General features: G+C 39.5%; 1 protein-coding gene and 1 pseudogene across 3 annotated transcripts in view; one reads left to right on the forward strand and one right to left on the reverse strand.

Annotated features, from left to right (window-relative positions):
- Positions 1-12: 12 nt before the first annotated feature.
- The window catches only part of LOC103378595 (cyclic nucleotide gated channel subunit beta 1), a 23,123-nt gene continuing 8,280 nt past the window's right edge, over positions 13-14,855 (forward strand). For 2 of the 3 annotated variants that reach the window (XR_003049778.1, XM_025055818.1), the window contains exons 1-10: positions 747-1,253; positions 4,744-4,889; positions 5,387-5,602; positions 6,024-6,232; positions 6,410-6,460; positions 6,883-6,969; positions 7,457-7,521; positions 7,602-7,724; positions 14,059-14,200; positions 14,643-14,802. Coding sequence is in view for 2 of the 3 variants with exons in the window: in XM_025055818.1 (XP_024911586.1) it covers positions 1,081-1,253; positions 4,744-4,889; positions 5,387-5,602; positions 6,024-6,232; positions 6,410-6,460; positions 6,883-6,969; positions 7,457-7,521; positions 7,602-7,724; positions 14,059-14,200; positions 14,643-14,802 (1,372 nt within the window). In the remaining variant the exon portion in view is untranslated. Of the gene's footprint in view, positions 45-746; positions 1,254-4,743; positions 4,890-5,386; positions 5,603-6,023; positions 6,233-6,409; positions 6,461-6,882; positions 6,970-7,456; positions 7,522-7,601; positions 7,725-14,058; positions 14,201-14,642; positions 14,803-14,855 lie in introns of those variants that run through there. The other variant, XM_025055819.1, reaches the window with a different exon arrangement.
- Positions 9,859-12,349, reverse strand: LOC103378594 (protein fantom pseudogene; annotated as a pseudogene).

Raw genomic sequence — 14,855 nt, forward strand, 5'->3', positions numbered from 1 at the left:
AAAGGGCTTGAATGAAGCAGCAGAAAACCAAATTGCATGCGAAGGTAAGAGCTCAAATTTATTTTTTTTACAAATATATCATAATTAAGGGCATTGTGAATGGGTTTTTGTTCTGTTATGATAATGCTATAAATGATTAACCACCAAACCATTCATGTTACACACTGTGAGCAACCCGACGAGCAAACCAAATACCATGGCTCATTTTGTAACAATGTACATTAAAGAGGAATAGAGCAGTATCTGGAGGCAGATTTTCTTTTAGGTCTCATGAAAACACAATTTTATTTTATAAACATATGTATATAACGACCCCAGGACTATAGCGAAAAGGAATGCATCAGTATATACCTTGGTGATTCTGTATATAAATCTTATCAACAGTCTTACTCTTTTTCTCTTACCTGCATCTCCAACATCATTGTTGTATTCGCTATCGCTCCTCAGTATGTTCAGACCATCTCAACATCTCTCTCTCACCTTATTTCCAAACTGTTCCCCCTAACTGTCCATCTGATCTGCTCATTTCTAATCATGTCTGTGTAGGTTTGCAGTTATCCAGGTCATCTTATCCAAAAAATAGTTACATCGAGAGCAACTGGATGGAGTAGGTTTCTTGAAGACATTTCACCTCTCGTCCAAGAGGTTAGTTGGTCGGAACTAAAGAAGCCTTCTGGATGAGAGATCAAATATCTTCAGGAAACCTACTAGAAGTGAATCGCTTTAAAAAAAACATACCAGTCCAGTCCAGTCACTAGAGGTGAAATGTCTTCAAGAAACCTACTCCGTCCAGTTGCTCATTTCTAGTCCTTTCTATCCTGGTCACTTCCAGTGAAAATGTCACCTCTACTCCCTTGGAGTACTGGCCTAACTCTCAATTACACATGTAATTGTATCTTAATTTGCTGACCATGTTTGTTTTAATTTAATTTTTTGTTGTTTTTTTTTTGTTTTAATTTGCCTGCTCGTGTTTGCTTACATCCACTCCCCACAAAGTTCTTAATAATAACTTTTATTGTAGAGTAACTTTTTGCATTTAATTCTTGCAAGAATTTTGTACACCTAATTTCATTTTTCAAAATGTGTGAGGCTTTACATTTCCACTGTGCATTGCTTTTTTTTTTTTTTTTTCCAGTATGTGCTGATGTCCCAACACTGAAGATTGAGCATGTCGTTCAGGATGCTGAGCAGATAACTCCACAACCACCACTTACTCCTCCAAATATGGTTGACACAATGATTTCAAATCCCAGGTAATACTCATACTGTACTCACATAATAGTACAACAGAACAGTATTTCCCCAGCACTGTTCCAAAGCGTGTTAGTGTGTCCTTAGAAATTATTTTGCGCACTATTGAAAAGTGCTCAATTTCACCTAATCGGTCTAAGATCTTTGTGCATCTTTCTTCAATTCCTGAAGTCTATCAGCGTGGGTTGAACTAAACAGGTAAAGGTTATAAAAAGTTAGCAAGTTATTAGTAAATTGAAACGAGGACTGATTGACTTTACCTAAATGCAGAAAGAAATCCAACGTAAGAACAAAATGTACATGGAGAAAGAGCCGTACAAAGTCAATGTTTAGATTGAGTTTACATTAACAACACAGACTAAAGCAGGATAAAGTTAGTAAGAAGTTTAGTAAAAATTGGAAGAAAAAAAAAAAACCTCTCTTTTAACAGGAGGGAATCTGAGCCATGAGTGTTCCCCTAGCAGTCTGGGACTATTGCATCATAGTTATCAAGGATAACTCAGTTCTTGAGCCAGCCCTATGAATATGATTTTTCTTTTTAAAGGAAGTCTAACTTTGAATATAGAGATTGTGTCAGCCTCACGAATCCCACTGGAAGCTGGTTCTAGAGGTGGGGAGCCATTCTGTCTCCCATTCTACTCTTGTGTGTTTTTAGGAAATATGAGTAGGCCTGCATGCAAGTGAGCCGGTTAGGGAAATTGGCAGGAAGGTGTGACATGATTTTAAGTCTAACTTTGAATACAGAGATTGTGTCAGCCTCACGAATCCCACTGGAAGCTGGTTCTAGAGGTGGGGAGCCTGGTAACCTAATGCTCTGTCTCCCGTTCTACTCTTGTGTATTTTTAGGAAATATAAGTAGGCCTGCATGCAAGTGAGGCAGTTAGGGGAAATTGGCAGGAAGGTGTGACATGAGAACAGTGGGAAAAGATGACAAGGACAATGAATCAAGATGTACAGGAGAGTTAAGATAATGTGAGATGGTCAGGCAGATGAGGGAAATAGACAAGAATACTGTCAGGCTAAAAGAGAGCCGGTTAGCCAAGATAGCAGTGACAAAGGCACGGACGGATAGATCCATACAATAAGGAAGAAGAGAAGGATTTGAATCAGTTAGTTAAACAGAGCGATAGAGTGTGCTGAGAACATGGAAAGATGATTTGAAGAGCTTGTGAATAAGGAAAAAGGTAGTCAATCTGAAAGTACAGGGAGATAGTAAAAATCAAGGACCGCTTTGAGGAGGATGAAGTGTGAAAAGGCTTGCAGTCCAGATGACATGACCTGGTGGAGTAGGGCTGCAAAATGACTTTAATTCGTGGTCACGATTTCGGCTTCTGCCACAAGAAATTAAACATTTTCTCAACCAAAAGACACAATTAACCCATTCAACCACCAAAAAAAAAAAAAAACACCACAAATTAAAATAAGATGAACGCATTAATCCCCGTCTTTGTCCAGCACTAACCCAGACAACCATAATAGCAGCCCTCCACTGGGCAGCGTTATATCCATCTACCTGTCAAAGACGTGTTGAAATAACAGATGCAAAACTGTATTGTTGATTTGATCAAAGACATGTGTCCATTAAAGACCTAGAGCGTGTTTATTTTTTTCATTTGGTTTTGTCGAAAATTTTAATTTGTTATTTAGGAATTATTTCTATTTTAAATTTCATTTTGAACTGACAGCCTTGTTCACATGTTACCGAGTTTAGAGGAGAATCGGAAAGACTTGCACTGTGTCTTTGTGGACCTGGAGAAAACCTCCCTGGGTCGTGATGTTAGCAGATGACATTGTAATACGTGGTTCACTCAAGGGGGGAAGCAGTAGTAAGGATTGGTTAGTTTAAGTACCTCTAGGTGCTGTGAAGCAGTGGTCCCCAACTTTTTTTGCACCACGGATCGGTTCATTGTCGGAACATATCTTTTTTTTTTACGGACCAGGTCTTTAAGGCGTTGTGGATAAATACAACTAAATAAAATTACACGACCGGCATAAAAACTGTGGTGTTTTCTAAATATAATAATAAACGTTAAGCCTTTTAATGCAGAACGGTTGGTCTCAAAGTGGCGTAGAGGTTTTGAAGACTTCATTAGAGAGCTGGTCGCCATGAACAACCTGTTGCAATAAATCCATATTTCAAGCAGGACTCCTGCAATTGTCTGTTAAATGCACCTTTCTTTGTTTTTAAAGATAGAGGCTTTTCTTCTGTCTCCTCACTGGCTCTTTTACCCTACGCAAAGAAACTTTCCAAAGACCTTTGTTTTTTGGTTCATTTTGCCAGCTTGGGGGTTTCAACTAAATGTATTATGTGTTACCGGCCGGAGCAGACGGTAGCAGAGGGTAGCGGATGTAGGTAAGACATGTGACCGAGGCAAGCATCTTAACACGTCAACAAGTGTGAGTCACAGACAGATGCGGCAAAGAGAATCCGGTCATTTTAACAAAATAGACCATGATTTAGAATCACATAATAAATAATGTACATTACGCATTCTTTCTGTGGTACGTAAACAAGTTATGCGGGTGGTCTAGGTCCAGAAGACCCACTTAGGGGCTGACATGGCGGTGGCAGAGATGGAGATGCTAAGATTTTCACTGGGAGTGACCAGGATGGACAGGAGTATCGTAGAAATGAGCAGATCACAGGGACAGTTGAAGTGGAGCAGTTTGGAGATAAAGTTAGAAAGAAGTGAGATTGCGATTTGGACATGGATTGAGGGGAGATAGTAAACATATAGGACAAGGGATGTTGGAGATGGAGTTGCCAGGGAAGAGGAGAAGAGGAAGACTTCAGAGGAATTTTGTAGACTTTGTGAAAGACCACATGGAGCTAGTTGCTCTTAAAGCAAAGGCAACAAGGTAATTGGGTAAGATGGAGGCAGATGATCTGCTGTGCCACCCCCCCTGAAGGGAAAAAAAAAGAAAACAAATAGTACAGGAGGTGAGGGAAATATGGATAAAAATGATTTGTGACAACCCCTAAAGGTATATATTTCACCTGAAAGAAGAATTAGGTCATGCAAAATCACTTACAACTTTGTCGTCCTGCTCTTTGTTTGTACATTAACAGCGTAAGGAATTTTTTTTTTTCATAGGTTTGTGGATTGTAAAATGTATATGATGATCTAGGATGCAAACTATTTTATTATAAATTGCATTGCATTACATTTCCTTGGGGAAACGTTTAAACTATATATGATGATCTAAGATGCAAACTATTTTATTATAAATTGGGTACATTTCCTTGGGGAAACGTTTAAACTCATAAACTGTGCATTTTTCTATGTCTCTTGAGATTTCCAATAAAATGAAGAATTCATCTGAATTCCACAAAAGGCAGACAAACTAAAAGTAACAACATCCATACTGAGTGATGTATTTGTTATAAGTTCTTTTTATTCAGGATAGATAGTTTACTTTTTGTGTATGTGTACAAAACTCTGGGGTCTCTCAAATAATAATAATTCATAATGAATCACTGTTTTCCTGCAGCGATCAGCCTTCATCAGCAGCAAGCTACGGCATTGTGGTCCAGGACCGCCTCAGTCAGCTTGTTGGGTTGTTCAAAGACAGAACAGAGCACAAAAAAGATAAGCTGTTGGACCCCGATGAATCTGAAGAGGAAGGCTCTTCTCCAAGTACGCCATATTTTTTCCTTCTTTTTCTTTCTTTTTTTTAAATTTTTTTTTATGGCATTGCAGCATCTCCATTTGGTTGTCTTGATTGCACCGTTCATTTCCATTTGGTTGTCTTGATTGCACCGTTTAAAATGAGATTTTACACTAGTTATTTAGGTGCTATTGCAGATAGATAGATCATTTTTAAAATCATTTAAATAACTTTTAAATGATGTCACTTATTTGGCTCTCTCTACTAAAAAGATCCCTGACCCCTGCTCTGAAGGGTCATTTATGTGAATATTAATGGGAAATGGCCTTCACAGGGTCGGCACTGTGCGAACAATAGACTGAATTTATTACCATGACCTTTCAATATACTTACTATACTTGTCTTCAAATGAAAACGAAATGTTGAAATTCCAAATCTGTTTACTAAAACGCTTTGCTAATGTGAACGAATAAACACCATGCACTGATCTTACATGTTTTTTTTTGATCTCGCATTTTATTTACAGGCCCAAACAGAGCCCCACAACCTCCTCCTCCACCTCCACCTCCACCGGAGGACAAGAACAGCGAGGCACCTATCACAGCTGAAGCCGAAGTACAAACAGAGCTTCACTTTAAGCTCTGGGGTTTTCAAGTAGAACTGCCCAAACGTCCGGTGATGCCAAACTGGCTTCATGCCATATTAGATTATCGTTTTCCCTCCAGCATTGACCCATTCACTAGTAAGTAAAATATTCTATAATATGTCAAGCAAAACCCGTACCCATACCCCGCAGTCATTTCTTGGTCTTCTCGACTAGAATCCTTGAGTATTTAGTTCGATTCATCTCCGAGGGACTTACTGTACCTGCGTGTAATAAAAACAGCGTACTTTTGCTTTAGTTTAGTTAGATTCATCTCCGAGTGACTTACTGTACCTGCGTGTAATAAAAATCCCCTTTAAACCACACTTAACCTAAACGTTTTCTCCAGGAACCAGTCATCTGTTCCCAACCAAATTTGAATTTGATCATTGTTTTTTTTTTTTTTTTTTTTCTTTCAGTTTCTTGTCATTTGTAGTTAGGAACCGGGGAACGAGCAATGTTGGTGAGACATAAATAAGATCTGATCATATTAAAGGTGTGATTTTCCTCTGCCTTACAGACCTCATCTATGTGATTTGGCTGTTCTTTGTGGTGACAGCATGGAACTGGAACATGTGGCTGATCCCAGTCCGTTGGGCTTTTCCTTACCAAACCCCTGAAAATATCCACCTATGGCTGTTAATTGACCTGACCTGTGACTTAATCTACGTCACTGACATCCTTGTTTTCCAGCCCAGGCTGCAGTTTGTCCGAGGAGGAGACATTGTGGTAAGTAAATGGGGGGGAGAATATATATATGTATATATATATACACAGTGTATATGCAGACATACATATATAAATTATATATATATACACATACATATATACATGTATACATATATATACACATATATATATAATGAATATAGCCTGCTTAACATATTCAACGATCTTTCTTAACAGTGTGATAAGAAGGAAATGAGGAAAAACTACATGCAAACTTTGAGATTTAAGGTGAGAAAAAAAATGTAGCGAAACTGGGGAACTTTTATTCTTATATTTATAAAAAATAACAACAATAAAATTGATATACATATATATATAAATATATATATATAAATAATATTTATTAAAAATAGATAAATAATTTTTTTTAAATTTATTTTTAATTTATTTCATTATATTCAATGATGTGCACAGCTGCCAATCTTCCGCACAATAAACGATTGCCAAAAGTTACGTGCGAAGAAGGAAAATTGCAATTACATTTTTATTGTAATAAAACGTATACAGGCACATTCAAATGTGTCCCCTGTAATTTAACACGGTTCAGCTTGATGAGCAGCAGTTTGATTTCACTCCAAGATAGAGTATTATTCAGATTCAGGTAAAGGGAAAAAGTTGCAACGCTATGTCTTTCTTTGTGTGTGTTACAGATGGATGTTATCAGTTTGTTTCCAATGGAGATATTTTACACCATTACAGGGGTGAACTCTCTACTCAGGATACCACGTCTACTAAAGGTCTGGATCATTTTCGTCTTTCCAAAAACTTTCTTTTTTCCAATAAATTGATTAAATCAACAAAATATGCACAATTGCAGTCAGCTGTTCGATAAATATTGAGTTTTGCCTGCAACCTCGTCCCAGTTTATAATTTGGCCCACTGTTAATTTTACTTTGACACCCCTGTATTAAGTGAACAGTGTAGTGCCAACAATGCTATAATCATAAATATTGTATTTGGAGTGCAATGACTTTTTCCTAAAAAAAAAAAAATTGAAATTATGAAATTATTTTCATAAGTCTTTTTGAGCACTGGTGGGCCACTTAAAATGATGAGCCGAACCAGATTTGGCTCACAGGCCTTTGAGTTTGACATGTGTGGGTTAGAGGGTAGATCTAAAAATGACTTATTACAAAAATGCTGAGAATTTTGCTAAAAGGCATTGATTGTATTTTTGAAAGTAAAAATTTGAGTTTGTGTCCCCCTCCCCCTTTTTGCTTTCAGTACATGGTTTTCAATGAATTCAATGACAGAATGGAAGCTGTGATGAAGAAAGCCTACATCTACAGGTGTGAAACAGTACATCGTTTTGTTTTCCGATGTTGGTTTACTTTCATGTCCTTACATTTTTAACCTTTGTTTATGCCAGGGTTATCCGAACCTCCACGTATCTTCTGTACTCCCTTCACATCAATGCCTGTCTCTTCTACTGGGGCTCAGCATACGAAGGACTGGGATCCACTAAATGGGTCTATAATGGAAAAGGCAATGCGTAAGAAACAGATGCACCTTGGATGACATTTTATTTTTATTTGTGAATGTGATTGTGTTTTTTTAGCAGCTTTGAAAGCATTTTTAAGTTTTTAAGAAATTTTGACAAACTTTTCTTTTCCTAGAAGGCATTTCATTCCTTCTCTCTGCTGCACTCCCTTTTTTATTTTATTTTTTAATAATAATATAATTATTATTTTAGTCAATCTAATGAGTTGCATATCTCACCTGGGACAAGATGCAAACGCCGGGTATGTACAAAATGCGAAGGACAACGGGAGGGTAAAAAAGTGAAAGTGAATTATTGTATTGATGCTTTGCAGAAGTTTGATCCAGATGTTATATTGACAACAGACCAGCTTTAAGACATCTCAAAAGTATTGATGTTTCAAATGTTTGCAATATACAAGAGGTAAAAGAAGCTTTATTGGTCATCCTACATATACAAGCTGATGCACACAACAAAGTATTTTTTTTTCTGCAGAAAGCTTAACCATTGTGTCAGTAGAACACAAAAAGAAGGGTGGTCTACAAGTTTCCTTAAAAAATTGGCTTCAAAAGCAGTTCCGAACAGTCATTATTTATGGCAGATCTGGAGGCCAAGGTGATACACTGCACAGGAAAAAAAAGGCAACACAATCATCACAGCATAACTCAAAGTCAGTCAAACTAGTAGGATATAAATATGTTCAGTTAGGACGACAGGTGGGGAGGAGGTTTGGAATTACCAGGACAACCCCAAAAAATAGCTACATCCGAAACAACTGGGCAAAGTAGGTTTTTTTTTGAAGACGTTTGTCCAGTTGCTTTCGATGTTACTATTTTTTTGGATTAAATGACCTCGATGACTGAGCACCTGCACAGACCAGGACAACCATTTCCTTCTCTCTGGTTGAGCCCACATCGGTTGGAACTGCAGCTACATTTGTCCAGTTGCTTAAATGACCTCGATGACTGAGCCCCTTGAACAGACCAGGACAATCATTTCCTTCTCTCTGGTTGATTATTGGCAAGTTTTTATAGTGCCCTTACCACGAGGGGTATCATGCAGCCCACATCGGTTGGAACTGCAGCTACTCCAGTAGCTCTGTCAAGACCAGGGAGGATATGCCAGGAGATGGGCTAGTACAGTTGGAGATGTGGAGAGTAGAGGCTGTAGCAGGGCACCACCCCAGCAGCAGGACCACTACCATTGCTGGAGCCCAACAAAATGAACATGTGCATGTTCCAATTCTGTCAGATAGGCCACAATCCAGGTCTTGGCGGACACGAGGGGACCATCCATCATCTCATAGAGAGGAGGCCCAGAGGATGTAGGGATAAGGCATACAGGACCAGGGAGGCCACTACACACTAGTTCGCTATATTATGAGTTGTCTTAAGGAAATTCGCAGAATTTGGATCAGCCTGCAATTTCAATTTCAAGTTCAGTCCACTGCGATTTTGGGAATGATCCTGAATTCAGTCCTTAACAAGGTAATGATTCATTGCAGATTGAAATGATGACGTCTGTCTGATATATCAGATAAAGATCAGGAGTTTACCTAGTTAATTGTGCTTTTTTTTAAGGGCTAAGTGTGAGCCGTTTTTTTTTACTGTTAGATTTTACTTTTTTCACTCTTCGTTAAAATTTTTATTTGACATTTCTTGCGCAAAATTGCAAAATTGACATACATTTAATGTCCTTAATAATAATAATAATAATAATACATTTTATTTAAAAGCGTCTTTGAAGTCACCCAAGGACACTGTACATGAGGGCTAAGGGTGAGCCTTTTTTTTTTTTACTGTTAGATTTTACTTTTTTCACTCTTCGTTAAAATTTTTATTTGTCATTTCTCGCGCAAAATAGCAAAATTGACATACATTTAAAGTCCTTAATAATAATAATAATAATACATTTTATTTAAAAGCGCCTTTGAAGTCACCCAAGGACACTGTACATAAAACAAAAAAAAACAAAAAAACACTGACATTGACTTACATTGACTTTGATGTTTTTCTTTCAAAAACAGAGCGTGTGTGTTCACAAACTATTTCCTCAGTGATAATGATGATTTTTTTTTTTTTTTAAAAAAAAGACTGCCCTCTTTCTACGTTTTATATGTTTTACATTTTTCCATTAAAAATGCCCACTTTCTACGTTTCATATGTTTTACATTTTTCCATTAAAAACCTTGTTTTTAATGGATGCCGAATGTAAAACTCCTCAGGTTATCTGCGGGATTAACGAATGTGACCCTTTGGCATGCCTGCCATTTGTTATTGTCTTGTATTTGACTTTTGGCAGCAGATGCAGATTTTGTGCTTCTGCTAACAGAGAATAACTGATGTCACCCCCAGGAATCACAGTATCTTTTATCGATTGCCTTGATTCTGTCACGAGCCTCATCCAGTAATCCACCGAGCCAACGCTCCCTAGTTCAGCGCTGTCCAGTTGTATTGTCCCATGGATCTTTCTGTCTTGCTTTAACAACTGCTGCAATGGAAGTTGTCCACTTGCCAGTGTTCTCCAGTCTGCACCTATAGCCTGGTGAAGGTCAACTGTAACAGAGCCTCTGCTGAGGTAGTTAAGAAAATGGTCATCCATGCTAACCACATACTTGGATTTGTAGTCATAATTGGGCCTATTGCCAACCACCACTGGAGTCGAATGCATCTTAAATAAATAAAAGGAGTAGGTGCAAAAGGTACAGGGTTCACTGTCGCCCAGGTTTTTGAGTAGAGATGGAGCCAGCTTGGCACAGACAATCTGGAGCTCAATGACAACTTCTCCGTGCTTCAGGTGAATTTTTTCATCAAAGTTGTACTCTTCAACCTCGTCCGTGACACCTTGTCGAAAAACGTGGGTTTTGGGGCAGTAGGTGATATCTCTTAGATGAGCTTGCAGCGTCTTGATCTTCGCCATGCTCGTGTGAAGCAGCTTAGTCTGGTGTTCCAGCTTCTGCTCGTAAATATCTCTATCACTATCCATTTTTTGTTGCAGTGCCTCTAACTCGGCTTTATAGTTGCCACTGATTTTGTTGTCCTTGCAGAAGAGCTGTTTGGCTTTTTCTAGCTCCGGGATGGTCTCAGATTGATGCTCTTGAATCCAACTATCCGCTCTGTTGCACTCTTTCTCCTGCACGCGGTCAGGCGGACTCAAGTCACTTGGATGTTTATTATCCTTATTTGACTTACTCTGCCCAGTGTGCAGTTTCACACGATGTTTCAGTTTATCCAATTCGTTTCTCTGTTTGAGAAACTGTATCTGTAACTTTTTGTTTTCTTCTGCAAGATTTTCACGAGTCTCACACTCAGCTTTCAGTTTCTGAAGCAGATCGCTTTTAACACTAAGGTCAGCCTTGAGTTCAGTTTCCAACTGGACAATCTGCAGCCTGAGCTGTTGTTCCTGGATTTGCCCTTTTTGTTGTTGTGAGACGTCAAATATGCTGTCAAGAAGTTTGTTATAGCTTTCCTGCAGCTGATCTCTTTCCTGCTCCACTGCAGTCAGCTGCTGCGGCAGCAGCTCCAACTTGGTATTGGAGATCTGCAGTCGATTCTCAAGCTCTCGACTCTTTTGCTTCTCTTGTTTGAGCTGCTCTGTGAACTCGTCCAACTTCTGTATACCCGCTTTAAGTGTCTGCTTGTGCTCCTGCAGTTGACCTTCCAATGCAGTGACAATGTTTGACTTATCAGTCAGCTCTTTCTGCAGTTTGATTTGTGTCACGTTGTTGTGGATATGTGACCGCAGTTTGTTGACCTTTTGCACCTGCAGGAGCCTGTCCTCATATTCTGCCTCTTTCTTACACATTTCGTCCCGCAGCTGCTGTAGCTCTGCCTCTATCTCCTCCACATGAGTTCTTTGCGATAGTATCACATTCTCTAGATTATGAATCTTGGCCCTCGCCTCCTCTAGTAGACTTGCTCTTGTATGAGCCGAAGAGGGAGAGATGTCACTTTTTTTTAATCCGGAATTGACTCGAGACTGAACTTGTTTGTATGGACGGGCTCTGCTGCCCTTTGGGTTCAGCCACTGGTGTTTAGCCACAAGAAGACGTTGTTTCAGTCCTTCTTTCTCAGTCTGGAGTTCACGGACCTGATCCTGTAGATCCTCGAGCATCTCCTCCATCTCCACATTTCGGGTTCTTGCAAACCCCTGTGCCCCTCCTACTGCCAGATGCTCCGTACGACTACGATCTTTCATCAGCCTCAACATTTTAGTGCTGTGTTTCTTTATCTTGTCATCCTGTTTATGAATGTGTTGCTTCAAAAGCAAGGACTCGTCATACAGTTGCAGGAAACGGTCCTCCAGCTCCTTCCTTGACATTCGAGCGATATCTGGTCGTAACCTTGCATCTGGATGAACTGACAGCTCTTGGAAAACTGATTTCAGGTGGGACATGTTATCTAATGTTGTAGCATTAAGTTTAGTGGACATTTATAACCTGTCCGTATGTCTTGTAATATAATTGGGTGAAGAGTGAAATACTTTTTCATTCCAAAATTGTTTTACATTCCCGTTTTGAAATGCAGTTTCAATGCATTTATTGTATTGAATAATTTGTCTCTCTAAACTGAAACAACCTCCTCATCTGTGTTCTTCTAGCCATATTCCATAAAATCTTCCTAAATGATTTTCAGGGATTTCTTTTCAGGGATTTTCTTCGTCTCCTCAAAGATGGTTCTCTCCCTTTATTTTCAGGGATTTTCTTAGTAGCCTAAGTGGTGTCTCCTCAAAGATGGTTCTCTCCCTTTGAAACGTTTGAGCTACTAAAATAAGCTTTTTCTTTGGCACTCAAAAGCCGCTGTTATCTGCAAATAGATTTCTACATCTTGTTGAGGTCCATTATCCATTATTATCATCCCTACAATGCTTTGTTTCCTTACTTTATTAGAACTTTGATATCAAAGGCCTAATGATTCTTTGAAGTGTCAACTGTCAAAAAAAGTCTCAAGTCACAAATTGGAATAGTGCAGTGGTTCTCAATTATCATCATGATAGGAATTTTATTTAAAACCATCCTTTGAAAATCGAAATGCTATTGTGAACCTGATAATTGCCCAGATCCACTTCCAGTTGCCAGTCAGTGGTGGAGGTGAGGAGGCCTGACCTGACCCTTGGTTGGATGTCGGGCTTCTCTTGGCTCTGTTAAAACTGATGGTCTTAGGCTTGTTGTGCCTCTTGGTGGTGTTAATCACCATGGCTACAGTGGTATGAAAAAGTTTGAGCACCCCTGGTGCCCATTTTCAAGATTTTCCTTTATGGATCATTGGTTGTTCGGAACAGCAATTTCAATTAAATATATTGTATAGCAAACACAACGGTGCCTTGTGATTTGGGTGGCGGTTGTGGGCGGAGACCACGACGGCCCAATCCCTGGACAACCACTCTACGGTGCATAAATTTACTCTCAGCAACCGCGTTTAGCACTTGGTCGTGGCACAAGCGATAGCGCCATTCTCCAAGGACACTGAGGACAGGATGGTGTCTCTGTTTTGCCCCAGACATGGAGGTTGGTTGGGCTTGGTAGTACATCGTAACCAGCCTGGACTAAAAACCTGATGTTAAGGGTGTCTGCTTTCCAGATGTTGGACCAGGTGATTTTTCGTTGCAGAACGTATACCCATTTAGTCCATGCTCCTTGTTGCCTCATTCCCACCATCCTGCTGGTTCATTCTCTTTCTCCTGCCCACACTTCCTCCTGTGCCACTTCCAGAGCTTCGTCTGCCCTCCATTTCCTGCCTGTTCCAATCTGAATGCCGGTCGATGCCACCTTCACATCCCTGGATTCCATATATACTGCAGGATTTCCCATGTTCTGGTCACCATAAACTCTTCAGTGAGTCCACTGAACGGGAGCCGCAAGATCTTTCTACTTCCGTACAGGGCAGCACTGCTCATGTTTTATGCCCGAGAGACTTTGTTGTCGCTTTTCCACTCTTCTGAAGAACCTGCTTGTAAACAATGCTCCGTTCTCGTGTATTGTTGAAGTTGTACTGTGAATAAACCACCTGCTGCGCCTGAGGAGAGAGTCTCCTTAGAGCTGCGTTTTGGTCCAACCCCCTTCCTGTGGAGAGAGTCTCCTTAGAACTGCGTTTTGGTCCAACCCCCTTCCTGTCTTGCCCGGAAGTTACAACTATAGCACTCTAGGTGACATAAAATGCCAGCAGATTGGTTTGGGCATCTGCTATTTGTCATGTCAGGGTTTGTATGTAAGCATTCCAAAGTAGAAGGCATCTGATATCTAAACAATACACCGTCCTTATTGGTATTTATTGTAGTCATACATATCCATTGTTTTGTTTTATGTGCAGCAACAACAATAATATACATTTTTTTTCTTTGTCTGCAGTTACATTCGTTGTTACTACTTTGCAGTGAAGACCTTGATCACTATTGGAGGACTGCCTGACCCGACTACTGTCTTTGAAATCATCTTCCAGATGATCAACTACTTTGTCGGTGTCTTTGCCTTTTCCATCATGATTGGTCAGGTGAATTGAAACCCCAAGTTCGTGCACTGGAAATTATTTTTATGGAATATTCTATGGCAGGCATGGGCAAACTAAGGCCTGGGGCCCGGATGCGGCCCATTTGGCTTTGTAATCCGCCCTGACAAACTTGTCCAAATTATGTAATTGGACTGTGTTTTGATTATATTTCTGTGTTATATTTCTATATTTTAGCATTTTCGCCTTTATGCGTGTAATTTATCTTAGATCACACGAACTCTATCTGCTCCTGATCTGTCAAATTTTAGTACCCATTGTGGCACACGAGTCAAAAAGCCCATAAATGAGAGGAAATGGCTTTAAAGTATTTGAGTTAGCAGTCCAAAACGATACAGTACATATTGAGGATTAGTTTAATTGGACACTTGAATAAATATATTAACATGAATGTGGATGGTTTTATCTCTTTATACCTATGTCCTAGATGAGAGATGTTGTTGCTGCAGCAACCGCAGGGGAAAACTACTACAGGTCATGCATGGACAGCACGGTCAAGTACATGAACTCTTATAATATTCCTCGAGAGGTCCAGAATCGCATCAAGACCTGGTATGACTTCACTTGGAAGAGCCAGGGCATGCTGGGTAAGAATATTGTAAAGTAAACTCATTTCTACACAAATCACTGGAGGGTAAGT

The sequence above is a fragment of the Cynoglossus semilaevis genome, chromosome 5 (genome assembly GCF_000523025.1).
Source record: "Cynoglossus semilaevis isolate Cse_v1.0 chromosome 5, Cse_v1.0, whole genome shotgun sequence".
In the NCBI taxonomy this organism is placed as follows: domain Eukaryota; kingdom Metazoa; phylum Chordata; class Actinopteri; order Pleuronectiformes; family Cynoglossidae; genus Cynoglossus; species Cynoglossus semilaevis.